General features: G+C 42.1%; 1 protein-coding gene across 1 annotated transcript in view; it reads left to right on the top strand.

Moving 5' to 3' along the window:
- Positions 1–17,031, top strand: part of LOC137632419 (uncharacterized) — a 342,058-nt gene that overhangs the window by 274,522 nt on the left and 50,505 nt on the right. Inside the window, 1 exon segment of the mRNA XM_068364351.1 lies at positions 12,976–16,288. Coding sequence (XP_068220452.1) covers positions 12,976–16,288 — 3,313 coding nt within the window.

The raw sequence follows: 17,031 nt of genomic DNA, 5'->3' as shown, positions 1-17,031 counted from the left end.
TTTTTCTTTTGCCTTTTTCTAATTTTTTATTTTTTTTTTCACTTAACGTTTTGTATTTTTTAAATTTGATTACATATTTTGTTCATCAATGTCACTTTTCTTTCTTTTTGGATCTCTTTGACCAATACATAGATGCATGATGGAATACAGTACAGGAGATGCTGATTAATAGGAGAGCAGGATCTTATGGCAGTAAGTAGCATCTGAGTAGGGAGATAACCAATAGGAGTGTGGGAGGATGGTGGCGAGTTTTCGGGCTAATGGTGCGCGAATTTTAAAATCAGCCTCGGAGACGGTCGGGCTCTCATACCATACCTCCTTTCGTTGCATGAAACATTTTTCGCGATAAGAATCGGAAAATTCTTTGCATCTCGTTTTGCAGTGTGAAAATTTTGTAAGTAGAATCTTTCATGTCGAGAGGCATGACTATTAACTTTACCTTATCTTTCCCCTTTCAGGTGTGCATGGTCTTTAGAAACTGGAACCATGTTGATTTACCCCAGCATATCTTACTGCCCTTGCTGTACCTTTATGTTGGTCAAGGAGACGGGTCCACACTGACTGCCCTGCATACAGACACTACAGGTAGTCACCGACTTACGACGGAGATAGGGACCGAGAGGCTCGTCGGAAGTTGATCTTGACGTATGTCGAACTAAAAATTTGAAGATTTATTAATTTGCGTTATGATTCGCAATCATCCAAGTCATATTTTATCAATATTTTCTTACTGTATATCATTATTTAATTTTCTTATTCCATAGTACAGTACAGTATATCTTATGTTCTAATAACTCCTTATTGAATTCTATTTTTCAATTTCGGAAATAGTTTTGCAGCTGTGCTGTTGATCTGACGGTCCCGTATTGCACATACAAATGGCGTATTGTTTATATAATTACTTAATTTATTTGAAATATATTCATGATGAATATTATATACAGCACCAGTATGTTACAGGATATAGTTTTCATATACTTCGTTTATAGCCATTATTATTAACCATACAAATATGTTCTCTCTTTTTCTCTGTGTGTGCGTGTACATGTGTTCGTACGGCTAGTTTGTTTTTTAAAGCTTTATACTGTATTTGTATTTAAATTTTAGTTTATTAATAAACCTTCATTTTTAAATATTAAACTTAGCCGGTGAATATATAATAGCTGACGTCTCGGACGGCTCGACAGAAACACAAAAACTCGCGAGCGATCGCCATGAAGGTTGCGGGTGTGCCCACCAGCGCCGACTATCGGCCAGATACCGCATATACATGTAAACAGCCTCAGTTCTTCTCTGTCGGTCTTGTCGACAAGTTGATTCCGTTACTCGCTGTTGACCTGGAGTTTTTTCGTCATTCTTGGTGAAGTACTTCTTTTTGGTTTTGAGCTTTCGCAGTGCAGGTGTTTTTCACTTCAATTAAAACTCTTGAACCCTTTTTTGGATAGCGTTTATTGTTGATGACTTTGGATTGTTTTTGGATTTTCTTTGACTTTTCAAAATGGCTGACCCTTCTCCGATTCGTAAATGTAATGCTAGGGATTGTAACAAACGTCTTCCAAAGGCCTCTCTCGACCCACATACCGTGTGTTCTAATTGCCGGGGTAAAACCTGCCAATTAGGAGACCGGTGTGATGAGTGCGTGGTACTTTCGGAATTCGACTGGCTAAAGTTTGATAAGTATTCTCGTAAGCTTGAGAGAGATAGGGTGAGGAGAAGCTCCTCTAGGTCATTGGATTTTTCCTCCTCCCATGCCCCTGAACCTAATCCTTCCCCTGTAGTAGTTGTTCCTGAACCCTCTACTAGCACTCATGAACCATCCATGCGGGATATGTTGCTTGCCATTCAAGCTTTGGGCGAGAGAGTTGAGTCTTTAGCATCGGACCGTAATCAACTCATGGCGGATGTGAATGTGTTAAAGTGTCAGAGTGCCACATTAGAAAATCGTGGGGATAAAGTGATTAGTGCGCAAAGTGTTTTTAGTGTTGCGACCGAGGGTTCGTCTGTTCGTGCTTGTCGTTCTCCTAGTCCGAGACCTCTTTCAGGCTCCCATGCACCAGGGAGAAGTAATGTCGTAGGACTTATGGGGACGAGAGGCTTTAACCAACGAACAGACGTTCCCTCTATGGTATCGGGCGTGTCTCGTCAAGACCGCCCCTACCATAAGACGAGCGAGGCTGTTTTCTCCTCGTCATCCGAAGGCTTCTCGCGAAAGAAACCTTGGAGCAAAGTTTCTAGACCCTTAAAGCGGAAGTCAGTCCCTTCAGGACAGGTCCAGCGTCCTGGCTGTAGCCATTGGGACAGCTCTGACCCTGTGCAGTCATCGGAAGACTGCTCGCCGCTTAAACGAAAGCGTAACACGGGCTCCGAGAGTCTCAGTAAAGGCAATGTTTTGCCGTCACAGACGTTACCATCGTCTCGGCCCGTACCGACTCCCGTTGATCCTAAATGGGTTGTCCTGCAGGATATGCAGAATAAGCTTGCCTCCCTTATGGAGGAGTATACCGTTGAGCAGGTTCACGATGATCCTCGCCGTTACGCTGATCGAGATCCTGGCCATCAGCCGCCCAAACGAGCCTTTACTCGTCCTGTTGACGTTACGAAACGTGATGTCGGTAGTTTGTCACGTCAGTCACGTGACTTGGAGCCTCACTCGATGCAGTCCCGTGTTGACTTTCAGCCGCTGCCGCAGTCTCGTGTTGACGTTCAGCCGCTGCCGCATGCTCGTGTTGACGTTCAGGACGTTCGCCAACCAGCTCAGTTGCCTTGTTTTGACGTTGAGCGTCAAGCACCGCAGTCAAGGGTTGTTTTAACTGCTCAATCTAGGCAGTCAAGGCAGTCTCGACTTGACGTCGAGCATCTTCCCGCTCCTGTTGTTGTTGCTGGTCAGTCCTTTAAGCAGTTACATGACGTAGCTTCCTTGACTGCTACTGATGCTCCTTTGCGTGTGGACTTTGCTTGTCAAGCATTGCCACCACGGCAGGTCTCTCCCTTGCTTGAGACTCATCAATTGTCGGGCGAGGTTCCTTCAGATGAGGATGTTGCTGATCCTCCGCCTACCGATAATCCTTTGGAAGTTTTATCAGACGTGGAAGAGCCTAAGGCTGCGCAACCTTCTATGGATTTTAAGAAAATCATGATGATTTTTAAGGATCTTTTCCCAGACCATTTTGTTACTGCTGCTCCTCGTTCGCCTCCGTCTGAGTTTGCGCTAGGCTTAGCTGCTGCCAAGCCTTCTTTTACTAAGCTAGTGCTCTCTCGCTCTTCTAAGAGGGCTTTACGTCTACTAGGCGACTGGTTGGTTACCAGGAGGAGTTTGGGGAAGACGGCCTTTGCCTTCCCTCCTTTTAAACTAGCTTCTAGAGCGAGCGTCTGGTATGACACGGGAGAAGTTCTCGGCTTGGGAGTCCCTGCCTCTGCCCATGGTGACTTCTCAAGCCTCGTAGACTCTCCCTGTCGCCTGGCCATGAGACGCTCTAAAATTTGTTGGTCCTCCTCGGACCTTGACCATCTCCTTAAAGGGGTTTACAGGGCCTTCGAAGTTTTTAACTTTTTAGATTGGTCTCTAGGAGCATTAAGCAGGAAGATCTCGTCTGCCGACCAGGATGTTTCCTTGCTTATTATGTCTTGTATGGACAAAGCCATCTGCGATGGCTCCAATGAGCTCGCCTCCACCTTTACATCTGGAGTCCTGAAGAAGAGGGAAACCCTTTGCTCTTTCCTTTCAGCAGGAGTTACTCCCTGTCAAAGATCGGAGCTTCTCTTTGCTCCCTTATCGGCTGCCTTGTTTCCTCAACAGCTGATCAAGGACATTGCTGCTTCGCTTGTACAGAAGGATACACATGACCTGATGGCTTCTTCTGCTCGCAAGGGAGCTCCTTCTTCATCCTTTGTTGTGAGACCCAGAATCGATACTCCTGCGTCTAGGTTTATCCCGCCCTTTCGTGGCAGAGCTCCCAGCAGGGGAGGCGCTCGTGCCGACGGAAAGAGAGGCAAGAGGAGAGGATCCAAGTCCTCCCGTGGCAGATTCTGACTGCCCACGTCCTCAGACAGCGGTAGGGGCCAGACTGAACAACTTCTGGCAGGCCTGGGAGAAGAGGGGTGCAGACCAAGAGTCTGTATTGTTGCTCAAGGAGGGGTACAAAATACCTTTTGTACGCAGACCTCCTCTAGTAACAGTTCCTCTAGACCTCTCTCCCAGGTATCGAGAGGAGTCAAGGAGACAAGCTCTACATCACCAGGTGTCTCTGTTGCTAGAGAAGGGAGCGGTGGTGAAAGTCTCGGACCTTCAATCACCGGGATTTTACAACCGTCTCTTCCTAGTCCCAAAGCATACGGGAGGTTGGAGGCCAGTGCTGGACGTCAGTGCGCTCAACGTTTTTGTTACGAAAACAAAATTTACGATGGAGACCACGAAGTCAGTCCTAGCAGCGGTCAGAGAGGGAGACTGGATGGTCTCTCTCGACCTGCAGGATGCGTACTTCCACATTCCTATACACCCGGATTCTCAACCGTATCTGAGGTTTGTTTACAGGAATGTGGTGTACCAGTTTCGAGCACTGTGCTTCGGCCTCAGCCCTGCTCCTCTCGTGTTTACGAGGCTCATGAGGAATGTGGCAAAATTCCTTCATTTATCGGGAATTCGAGCCTCCCTGTACTTGGACGACTGGCTTCTCAAAGCATCGTCCCGTCATCGCTGTCTGCAGGACCTTCACTGGACGTTGGGTCTGGCAAAGGAGTTGGGACTGTTGGTAAACTTAGAAAAGTCTCAACTGATTCCATCCCAGACGATTCTCTATTTGGGGATGGAGATTCGCAGTCTAGTTTTTCGGGCTTTTCCGTCTGCCACCCGAATAGAGCAAGCCCTGCTCAAAGTCCGACTCATGCTGAAAAAAGACCGTTGTTCAGTAAGAAGTTGGATGAGCCTCGTAGGGACTCTGTCATCCCTGGAGCAGTTTGTCTCGCTAGGGAGACTTCACCTTCGCCCTCTCCAGTTCCATCTAGACTCACACTGGAACAAGAGCAAGACTTTAGAAGCTGTATCAATCCCGGTCTCCAAGCCAGTAAAAGCATGCCTGAACTGGTGGAACAGAAACATAAGTCTTGAGAGAGGGTCTGTCCCTGGCAGTCAAGAACCCAAACCACGTGTTGTTCTCAGACGCGTCGGATTTGGGTTGGGGAGCGACTCTGGACGGTCGGGAATGTTCGGGTCTTTGGACGTCGGTTCAGAAGAGCATGCACATCAACGGCAAGGAGCTTTTAGCGGTTCACTTGGCCTTGATGAGTTTCGAGAGCATTCTTCGAAACAAAGTGGTAGAGGTCAATTCAGACAACACCACAGCATTGGCGTACATCTCCAAGCAAGGAGGCACTCACTCCCACACACTGTTCGTCATCGCAAGGGACCTCCTCATCTGGTCAAAAAATCGAGGCATCTCCCTGTTGACAAGATTCATCCAGGGGGACTTGAACGTCTTGGCAGACTGTCTCAGTCGGAGAGGTCAGGTGATCCCCACGGAATGGACCCTCCACAAGGACGTGTGCAAGAGTCTTTGGGTGACTTGGGGTCAACCCTCCATAGACCTCTTTGCCACCTCGTTGACCAAAAGGCTCCCGACCTATTGCTCGCCAGTCCCAGATCCAGAGGCGACCCACATAGATGCTTTTCTACTGGACTGGTCTCACCTGGACGCGTACGCATTCCCACCGTTCAAGATCGTCAACAAGGTACTGCAGAAGTTCGCCTCTCACGAAGGGACAAGGTTGACGTTGGTTGCTCCCCTCTGGCCCGCGAGAGAGTGGTTCACAGAGGTACTTCAATGGCTGGTAGACGTTCCAAGGAGTCTTCCTCTAAGGATGGATCTCTTACGGTAGCCCCACGTAAGGGATCTTCATCAAAGCCTCCCCGCGCTTCGTCTGACTGCCTTCAGACTATCGAAAGACTCTCAAGAGCTCGAGGCTTTTCGAAGGAGGCAGCCAGAGCGATTGCGAGAGCTAGGAGAGCTTCTACCATCAAAGTATACCAGTCGAAGTGGGAAGTCTTTAGAGACTGGTGCAAGTCAGCATCTATTTCCTCTTCCAGTACCTCTGTAGCCCAAATCGCAGACTTTCTCCTACATCTGAGAAATGTTCGCTCCCTCTCAGCGCCCACTATTAAGGGCTACAGGAGCATGTTGGCGTCTGTATTCAGACATAGAGGCTTAGATCTTTCCAATAATAAAGATCTCCAAGATCTCCTTAAGTCTTTCGAGACCTCTAAGGAGCGTCGTATGGCAACTCCTGGATGGAACTTAGACGTGGTCCTAAGGTTCCTAATGTCCGACAGGTTTGAGCCATTACATTCAGCCTCCCTGAAGGATCTCACCCTCAAGACAATTTTCTTAGTGTGCTTGGCTTCGGCTAAAAGGGTCAGTGAGATCCATGCCTTCAGTAGGAACATTGGCTTTTCCACAGATAAAGCCACATGTTCACTTCAGCTTGGTTTCTTGGCCAAAAGTGAACTGCCTTCTCGTCCTTGGCCTAAGTCATTTGATATACCTTGCCTGTCAGAGATCGTAGGCAACGAGCTTGAAAGAGTACTGTGTCCAGTTAGAGCTCTTAAGTTTTATTTAGCTCGTACCAAATCCTTACGAGGTGGATCTGAGGCCTTGTGGTGCTCAGTTAAGAAGCCATCATTGCCTATGTCAAAGAATGCTTTGTCGTATTTTATTAGATTTTTAATCCGAGAGGCTCATTCTCACTTGAGTGAAAAAGACTGTTGCTTGCTTAAGGTTAAGACGCACGAAGTAAGAGCTATAGCAACTTCCGTGGCCTTTAAGCAAAACAGATCTCTGCGAAGTATTATGGACGCGACCTTTTGGAGAAGCAAGTCGGTATTTGCGTCATTTTACTTAAAAGATGTCCAGACTCTTTATGAGGACTGCTACACACTGGGTCCATTCGTTGCAGCGAGTGCAGTAGTGGGTGAGTTTCTACCACTACATTCCCTTAATTCCAATATCCTTTTAATCTGTCTCTTGAAATGTTTTTAATCTTGTTTTGGGTTGTACGGAAGGCTAAGAAGCCTTTCGCATCCTGGTTGATTTGGCGGGTGTTCAAATGTCATTTCTTGAGAGCGCCCAGATTAAGGGTTTTGATGAGGTCCTGTTGTATGGGTTGTCGCCCTGGATACTTCAGCTCCTGGGAGTCTTTCAGCATCCTGATAGGATGGCTGGGCTTCGTGAGGAAAGCGGACTAACAAGGCAGAGTAATCGTCAGAGTCAGCTTCCTTACCAGGTACCTATATTTATTTGGGTTTTGTTATGATATAACTGTCAAAAACTCTAAGCATATACGCCGTAAACTGTATTAATACTGGTCTCTACCCACCACCATGGGTGTGAATCAGCTATTATATATTCACCGGCTAAGTTTAATATTTAAAAATGATATTTTGATTATAAAATAAATTTTTGAATATACTTACCCGGTGAATATATAAATTATAGGCCCTCCCTTCCTCCCCGATAGAGACCCAGCGGAATGAGAAGAACTGAGGCTGTTTACATGTATATGCGGTATCTGGCCGATAGTCGGCGCTGGTGGGCACACCCGCAACCTTCATGGCGATCGCTCGCGAGTTTTTGTGTTTCTGTCGAGCCGTCCGAGACGTCAGCTATTATATATTCACCGGGTAAGTATATTCAAAAATTTATTTTATAATCAAAATATCATATTTCACTAGAAATTATTGTGTTTAATGGCGGTTTATTAAAGCATGTTTATGTGCTATTTTTCAATTTTGGGAGCATTTCAATATTCAACAATTACTTTGGTTTTACTTTCGGTAGCCATCAGCTAATCTCCAGGTCACGCTACCGTACTGCGATTATGCCTACATAGCATTGTTTATGTAATTTTCTTATTTGAAATATCTTCATAATTAATATTACATAAGCATTAGTTATCATATGAATATGTTCTCTCTCTCTCTCTCTCTCTCTCTCTCTCTCTCTCTCTCTCTCTCTCTCTCTCTCTCTCTCTCTCTCATATTTTGAATTTTAATCCCCTGTTAAATGTTCACATTTCTTTGAAAATTAGTAGAAATTCTTTGTATCATTACTCGATGTTACGATTATGAGAATATTAGTAACACATCAAAAGGAAATCACTTGAGTTGCCATTTGCCCTTCACAAGAAATATGACGTCTTCAGACTATTTTTCTTAAATTTATGCTAAGTACAGTACAGTAGTACTATTCTCATAACTACGAATACAGACCACTAAAACTCTTGGTATCGTTACTCGGTGTTTCGATGATGGGAATACTGTAATAAGATTACTTTGTAACACGATGAAAGGAAATCCTTTGGTTTGCCTGCTCGCCTTCCGCCCAAATTATGACGTCACAAGACACGTGACGTAAACTCGACAAAGAATGACTTGCAAAATATGTAAATTCCTTTTTTTTTCTTGCAAGAAATGAAAGAAAATGCTAACTGACCAAGCAAAAGTATTTAATTTTCATAATGTAAAAGGAAATATATTATTTCTAAGAAAATATTTGTCCTATTGGTGTACTTTATTTAGATGAATATCGATCTATTACCTGGTATTAAATACAATAGTGTAGAATCAAATTTATGCTCCGTAGTACTCATGATAACCGATACAGACCCATAAAGTAGTTTGTATCGTTACTTGATATTTCAATAATGGGAATACTAATATCAATCGTTAGCTTATTGGAAGGAAATTACTGTATTGCCGGGTCACTGTCCGCCGGTAATGACTTCACCAAGCATATGATATGAAATTGGAAGATATTAAAACTATTCTTAATGTACTTTTTACTGAAAATGGATACTGTATATTATCAATAAAAAAAAATAATTTACCAAGATATATCAGTTTATTAATACAAGAAAATAGGTTATTTCCAAGGAAATATTTGCCCAATTAGCGTACTATTTCCGATAGACTTGTGACGTCATCACCCTGAAAAAAATTGTCGTCGAGTCGAATCGTCATAAGTCGCATAGGTCGTAAGTTGAGCATTACCTGTACTCCTGCACAGAGGTTCTCCTTGCAAAGAGTGTTTGGAGTGGCCATCCTTCCAGTGGGAGCGTTACAGTAGACGTAGGAAAATAAGTATAAAAGGGATTCTTGGCCTTCAGGGTCATCCTCGAAGTCAAAGAAATCCCTACTTCTTTCTCCTGTGGTTTGTACTCCCACCTCCCTCTTCTCGTTCGGCTTTCTCCGGAGGCAAAAAGCGATGTCAATTTGACCCCCGGATAACCTTTTGATCACGAAGGTGATAACACTAGGGGCACACCAGGAGTGCACAGCTACCTCCACAGGGCTTTGCCTCCCCAACCGGAGCTGCTGGAGGGAGGTCCCTTCCAAGTCCGTCTTGGGGCTCTAGCGGAAATGTCGTCCACAGTTCCTCTCCCACCTGAGGATCTGCAGGTTGGTTCTCTCCTGAGTTCTAGACCATTCACTCCTTGGGGTGAGTGTGCATGCTTAATTCAGCTCAAGTTTCCTCGCGAACCTCACCCTTACGAGTCTGCCAATCCCTTTGGGATTCTTCATTGGACGCTCTCCCTAGCACGAGAGGTCATCCTCGCTTGAGTGGTCCACCCCTTGAGTAGCTTGTTAGCGGGTGTGTGATTCCTCACCGACTCGCACTACCTCTCCAGAGCTAGGCTCTTTGGAGCCTGCTGGTGATCGTTATTGACGGCATTTTCCACCGTGCCCCCTGGGCATTGAGACTTGGGAATGTGCAGCCTTCTGGCATCGCGCCTCGGGCGACCACACTCTTTGGAGTTCCGCCTGCTTAGTTAAGTGACTTTTGCTCCAGTAGCAAACGTTGCTTACCAAACTAACCTCACCTTAATGTCACCAGCACAGCGCGCTCGTTCTCGCCAGTTTAAGCACAGTACACAGGTTGCTTGTGAAACCTCTGCAAGAGCTCTTTTGGGTGTTCTTGCACCAGCATGTGTATCTCAGGCTCGCTAACTAACTCTGCACAATACAGGTCAAGGTTGCACTACCACCTCTCGCGACAAGTTTACGAAGGTTCCCGCCACTGTTAGTACTGTACTCAGTTTATTCCTTCATTGCTATGCTCCGCTACGGCGTTGTGTACACGATTGGCTGTTTGTTCGCCAGGGGAAGTTTGGTCTTGCAACCAACTAGAGCATGAACCTCACTCGCGGGTTTGAGCTCACTCAACCACTGTCTCGTTCATAAGAGACTCGCCCTGGTTCCAAGAGCTCGTTAAAGCCGTCATGCAGACTATGACTGGTCCCATGATGGCATGATCACAGACAGATCATTAGAACCTGTAAATATCCCACTGATGGTGTCGGGGAACTCCCGGGAGCACTAGTGTTCCCTCGGATCCAAGGCATAGGAGCACGACGACCATCTTGCATGCTCCAACTCTTCCTCAAGCCCCTCTCATCCCTTTGTTAGGAGCATTATCACCTCCACCTCATAATTCGCCTGTTCATGCGTCTAGGTATCAGAGATATCTAGATGCAAATGGTGACCATGCTAAGCCTGATCCCTTGTGCAAAAAACTGGGAGTTATCCCAATTAAAGTGATGAAGAAACAAAGGAAACAAGGGCAGTTTACACCTCGTCTGGGAGACACCTTCCACCCATGGAAGAGCAAGGGATCAAGATCTCTGAGAGAGGTCTGGTTGTTGACAAGTATTTATTATCGCCCATTGAGATAGTTGACACTGCCTCCACAATTCCGCTGGTACTATCAAACCACCGGTACATGTGGTGGACAGAACCTTAACTCTTTGAGCATCCTACATGCTCGAGTTACGAGTTCCTGGGATAAGTTTCCAGCCAGTTGGAACAGGGTCTGACTTTCGTGCATGGATGAGTCTCCTACGTAAAGGATGATGGTTTGTATTTGTGTCGGAAAAAATTACAATTTTTAAAAAAATAATTTGTATTTTTCCTAACTATACAAACCTGAGTCCTTTACTCATACTTCCCTGTCAGCACCAATCCCCTAGAAAGTCTCGGCTTGCTTTTATCTTAGTGAGATGTCAGTGAGCCAGTGTGGGAGGTTGGGGTCACCTCCCTGCTACCGGCAGGTAACTACATGTCGGTCGTCACAACCTCGTCATAGCTTTTTAACTGCCGTATTCACAGCTTCGCTGTTATTCTTCTCCAATATAGAGGACTCAGTTTTGTATAATTAGGAAAAATACTAATTACTTTTAAAAAACTTTCATATTTTTTGTTTATATTCATTTTGGTCCCTTTCTCCTCTGATTTGTTCAGTGGCTACTTTCCTCTTGGTGAGGGTAGAAGTGACTCTTTAGCTATGGTAAGCAGCTCTTCTAGGAGAAGGACATTACAAAATCAAACCATGGTTCTCTGGTCTTGGGTAGTGCCATAGCCTCTGTACCATGGATTGGATTAGAGATCTCTTGCTTGGGGGTACACTCGGGCACACTGTTCTATCTCTCATCCTCTTGTTTTTTAAGTTTTTATATTTTATATGTGAAAGATCTAATTTTATGTTGTTACTATTCTTGAAATGTTTTATTTTGATTGTTTAATTTCTATTGTAATTTTTTATTTCTTTTGTTTCCTTTCTTCACTGTGCTATTTTTCCTTGTTGGAGCTCTTGGTCTTATAGCATCTTGCTTTTCCAACTATGATTATAGCTTAGCTTATAATGATAATAATAATAATAATTATATGGAAATTCTGTTCTGTGGATACTGTTTTTATAAGATAATGCCATTTAGGTGTGTTTCAGGGGAATGCATTTTCATTTTGAATAAAGTAATAATAAAGGAATTTAAATTTTCCATATACATTACACTATAATGGATTTAACAAAGAAGTCAGGTCACTGTTAATAGTTATTCAGTCATTTTAGACATGCTTATTCAATAGTAGGTTGATATTTGTCCTTAAAAGGCACTTTTGGATCCAGATTTATACCCTTTAGAGGCTGACCAAGTTAGCGCAAAATTTGTTTATTATTATAGGGATTTAGAGCTCTATTTTGATTATAAACTCTTGTGTAAGCATTTTTTAGGACTACTCTTGGTGTAATTGTTGGCAGGAGTTTGCATAGTAAATTAATATACAATGCACATTTTTTTTTATATTACTATCGATAATATTATTATTACTATTACAAGTTGAGCTGCAACCTTAGTTGGTAAAGCAGGATGCTATAAGCCCAAAAAAACCTAACAGGGAAAAATAGCCCAGAGTGGAGAGGAAATGAGGAAATAAATTACAAGAGAAGTAATGACCAATCAAAATAAAATATTTTAAGAACAGTAACAACATTAAATTATATTTTTCATATATAAACTATAAAAGCTTAAACAAATAAGAGGAAGAGAAATAAGGTAGAATAGTGTGCCCGAGTGGACCCTCAGGCAAGAGAACTCTAACTCCAGATAGTAGAAGACCATGGTACAGAGGCTATGGCACTAGTCAAGACTAAAGAAAAATGGTTTGATTTTGGAGCGTCCTTCTAGAAGAGCTGCTTACAATAGCTAGTCTCTTCTACCCTTATAAAGAGGAAAGTAGCCACTGAACAATTACAAATGCAGTAGTTGATCCCTTCAGCGAAGAAGAATTGTTTGGTAATCTCATTGTTGTTATGTGTATGAGGACAGAGGCAAATGTGGAAAGAATAGGCCAGACTACTGTATTTGGTGTATGTGCAGGCAAAGGAGAAATGAGCCATAACCAGAGAGAGGGGTCCAATGTAGTACTGTTTGGCCAGTCAAAGAACCCAATAACTCTCTGGCGGTAGTATTGCGAGTTTCGGGATATTTGGAGAGATTATTGAAAGTACTTGACGGATAGCCCAACTTTTTAGATTCACTCTTCATTATTGATTACACATTGTATTTTTCTGTAAATCATTTTATTGGCATTTGATTGAGTTTTAATCCATTCTTTTTATATCAGCTTGTGATTCATTTTTTGTTTCTTTTCAGATTTGCTGAAAACTTAATCCTAGTGAATAAACGTCCTGAAGGTGGTACCTGCTCAATAGACAAAACTGTGGGCCTTGCACTTGTTGATGACTTTCATGCCTCTTGTCAAGACTGGAAGGATCCTGAAGTTATGGGTGTAACTACTTATGCCTTCTATACTAGGTCAAATGGCACTGCTGGCATCAAGAAAGCAATGATGGTTGCTTCAGGCAATAAGGATGCAAAGTTGATATTCCCAGTTGGGCACTTTGAATTACGTGTTGAGATTTGGGATATACTAGGCAGTTTTGCTGATGTTCTTATAGGGTTTGTAGATGTTACAATGCCATCACAAGAGGAAGTAATTAATTATAATTTGTCATCTGTTCTTCAAGCCCTCAATGAAACAGGAGATCAGGCAACAATGGGTATGATACTAGTTGCCTCTAGTTCCATCCGGGAGAATGCTGACTGGCTCAAGCTAAACTTCAGCACATCTGGTAATCTGACTGATGATATGATAGAAAGACTTAAGGAAATTTCTGCCATGAACCTAGATGCATTACTCTTAGCAAGTGAAACAATGGATTTTGCATCTTTACCTCAGCTCTCTGTTGGAGCTGAAGTGCTACAGTCTTCAGTTGATGGAATCCTAACTAGCGATATTGCTGCTCTCACAGTGGACATGGCAACAAGAGAAACTGCCTTGAATTTCCTAGACAAAATGACTAATCAGTTAGATGGAATTTCTGTTTCATCACCTCAAGAACTGGTTCCTTTTGTTTCTAAGTCTATGACCACTGTTACAGCCCTAATGACTGGGATAAATAAGATAATTGAAAATCCAGAAAGGGTACCACCTACAGATCAGATGGCAGCTAGTGACTGGGACTATGAAGTGGATGTAGATAGCCTTGATCTTACAGTTCCTACAGACAGAGAAACACAGCTAAAGAATAATGTACTTGAAACTACTCGATTGAAAGCAAAACAACAAGTAGATAAAATGATGGAAATTATTGAGAATCTCAGTATAAAAATGCAAAACAAGTTTGTTGTTGGCGAGAGTATTGTAACAAAAACTGAAAGTGGAGCTTCAGTTTTTATGTCAAAAGTTACTGAGGAAATTTTAGTCGATGGTATGGTTATTGATCAGAAAGATGGTACAAATGCAAGTGTTAAATTTCCTGAAAAGTTTTGCCCTTCTCGTCATACTATACCCAATACAGATTGCAAGCAAGATCTGGGTATTACTGTATTTGTGTGGCCTTGTGTAACACATGTTTTCCCAGATTCTAAATCCCTGATATCTCAAAAATCAAAGATCATAGATGTAGCAGTAAGTATACAAGGTCATCAAGTTAATGTAAATAATGAAACACTCCCTATTGAGTTGGAAATTCCCAGAGACCCAGAAACCTTACCAGAACCACTTCTGGTAAATACTAGTGAACATCTAAGTAGTGTTCTTCCATTTGTGTACCACCAGTTTACCATTGCCAACTTGTCATCAGCTTTTACTATAGAGATAAATGATGTAGATGAATTGCCATCTCAAACTGTGATAATAATAGATCATGGGAGGATGCCTACCCCTTCAAAATTTCAATGGATTCGACTGGTTCAAGATCTTCCTTTAACATCAAATGGCTCAAATGCTTTATTTATAGATGGAAAAGAAAATAACAACAGAACAGGGAAATTTTTTGCAGCTGTTGCCTGTTTACAGGACAATGTGAATTTTTATGACATACTGAATAAAAGAAACCTATCTAAAGAAGACTTTAAAAAATTCACATCTCGCTACACTTTTCGAGTTTATTCTTCTGGGTGTTATTACTATGATGCAAATAATGGTAAATGGCTGGGTGATGGTTTGCATGTCGTTCAGACTACAGAAACATCAATAGTGTGTCAAGCAAACCATCTCACTCCATTTGGTTCTGGTCATTTCTTTATTCCCAATGCCATAGATTTCCAGTATGTTTTTGTCAATGTAGGTTTTATTGATAATCTTACTTTGTATATCGTATTGATTCTTCTCTTGGTTTTGTACATTGTTATGATGATATGGGCACGATATATGGACAAAAAGGATTCAGAGTATCGAGGAGTAGAACCTTTAGAAGATAACAAAGTGGAGGATAAGTATTTATATGAAATTACAGTGACTACTGGTCCTGATAAGGAAGCTGGTACTGATTCTAATATTCAGTTTCTTATCTCAGGTGAATATAATGAGACTGATGTGAGAATTTTTCCTCCATCTGAAGGTAGACGCTTCCATCGTTACAGTGTTGATGCCTTTGTCATGGCTACTCCAGGCCCACTTGGGGATATCAACTATTTACGCATATGGCATGACAATAGTGGCCTTCCTCCTTTTGATAATTGGCAAGTACAAAGTGTAGTAGTTAGAGACTTACAAAAAAAGGAGAAATTTGTGTTCAATACAGACACTTGGCTAGCTTTTGACCGAGCTGGAACAGTCGATGTCCTCCTAAAGCCATCAAAGAAAATGTTTGAGTCTTTCACCAGAGAGTTCTATTTAAAAGGTAACAGAAGTGCTAATGAGGATAACATGTGGATATCTGTATTCTTGAGACCAGTTGGTTCAAGATTCAGTAGGAAAGAAAGGGTCTCTGTAGCAGCTTTATTTTTATATATGTCGCTGCTTATCAATGCATTGTGGTATGACAGGTTGCCTGATAGCCCAAGCGATGGATTTCATATTATTGGTCCATTATCAGTATCCCTTGAACAAGTCATCACAGCTTTGATATCGGGAGTTATAGTATACCCTTTCACTTTGCTCTTAATTTTCATCTTTAAAAGATCTAGGCCTTACAGATTAAAGAAATGCCGTGCATTAGAGTCTATATCCAGACAAAGACGAAGTGCCTTAGAAAAGGAACAGCAGCCTGTTAAAGATGACCCAATCAACACTTATGATCTTCTTGAATCTAGCTCCCCAGATAACCCTAGCAAAGATCAAAACACTGTCCGGTGTATTCCATGGTGGACACGGTGGTTAGCATGGGTTTTTATTCTCATAGCTATAGCTGTCTGCATATTTTTTGTGTGGAGTTATGGCATTATGTGGGGAGAAATCAAAACATCAAAATGGTTCACTTCATTTACATTGTCCTTCTTCATATCTATTCTTTTTGTTCAGTGGTTAAATGTCTTATTCATCACAACAATTGGATCAGTGTGCTGCAGAAAGGAAGATTTCACCCTTGAAGATATTGACTGTGATGAAGAATTACCACAACTTAATTTTGATGAGGAGTGGAAGAACATGAAACCTATGGATCCTGCTAAACGCCAAAAGGTCAGTGCCATTAAGTATATTGTAGTGAGTGGATGCACTTGCCAAAGTTTTTTGTGCATATATAGAAATTATGGATTAGAGAAATTTCTTTAGTTGTCAAAATTTACTAAACCTTTGGATTAAGAATATATTTTTCAATTCTTGTATAATACTTGGTTTCATAATGCAATGCTGAGTTTTTTTTTTTTTTCTTATACAAAGTGCTTTCATACATAAAAAAAATACAGTATATGGATTATTACAAAAATAAGACAGTTAAAGGTTACTTATTACCTGAGTCTTGTAAGCATAATATCCATTTTTCTTTTGAACTGACACTACATTTTGTACCAGTTATGCAATGTATTTTTTGTACTGAAGGAAAATGAATGTCATTCATGTTCATTAAGTTAACATACCATCATAATGTGTTAGATTCTAATTAATGCCTATTTGTTCCTATATAAATACAAATATTAATTCTTTACTATAAGAGAAGGGTAACAGAGAACCTGGAATACAGCAGTTAAAACTTTCAGCGAGGTGTAAACAACCAGAAGGTAGTTAACCTGCCAGTGGTGGGGAGGCAACTGCCTCACCTGTAGCTCACTAACCTTGATTGGATTTCAGCCATCAGAGAGTACACTTTTTCCTCTCAGATTGAAACTTTGGCCATTTTTGCTTTGAAAATTATCTTTCAAATTTTCATTAAAATTTCTCTTTCTAGCCTCGTGTGTGTGGGTGTTTGTGATTGCACATCAAGC

This window comes from Palaemon carinicauda, chromosome 41 (assembly GCF_036898095.1).
Source record: "Palaemon carinicauda isolate YSFRI2023 chromosome 41, ASM3689809v2, whole genome shotgun sequence".
NCBI classification, from domain to species: Eukaryota; Metazoa; Arthropoda; class Malacostraca; order Decapoda; family Palaemonidae; genus Palaemon; species Palaemon carinicauda.
The sequence above is the reverse complement of the archived record's forward strand: the minus strand, read 5'-3'. Positions and strand labels throughout refer to the sequence as shown.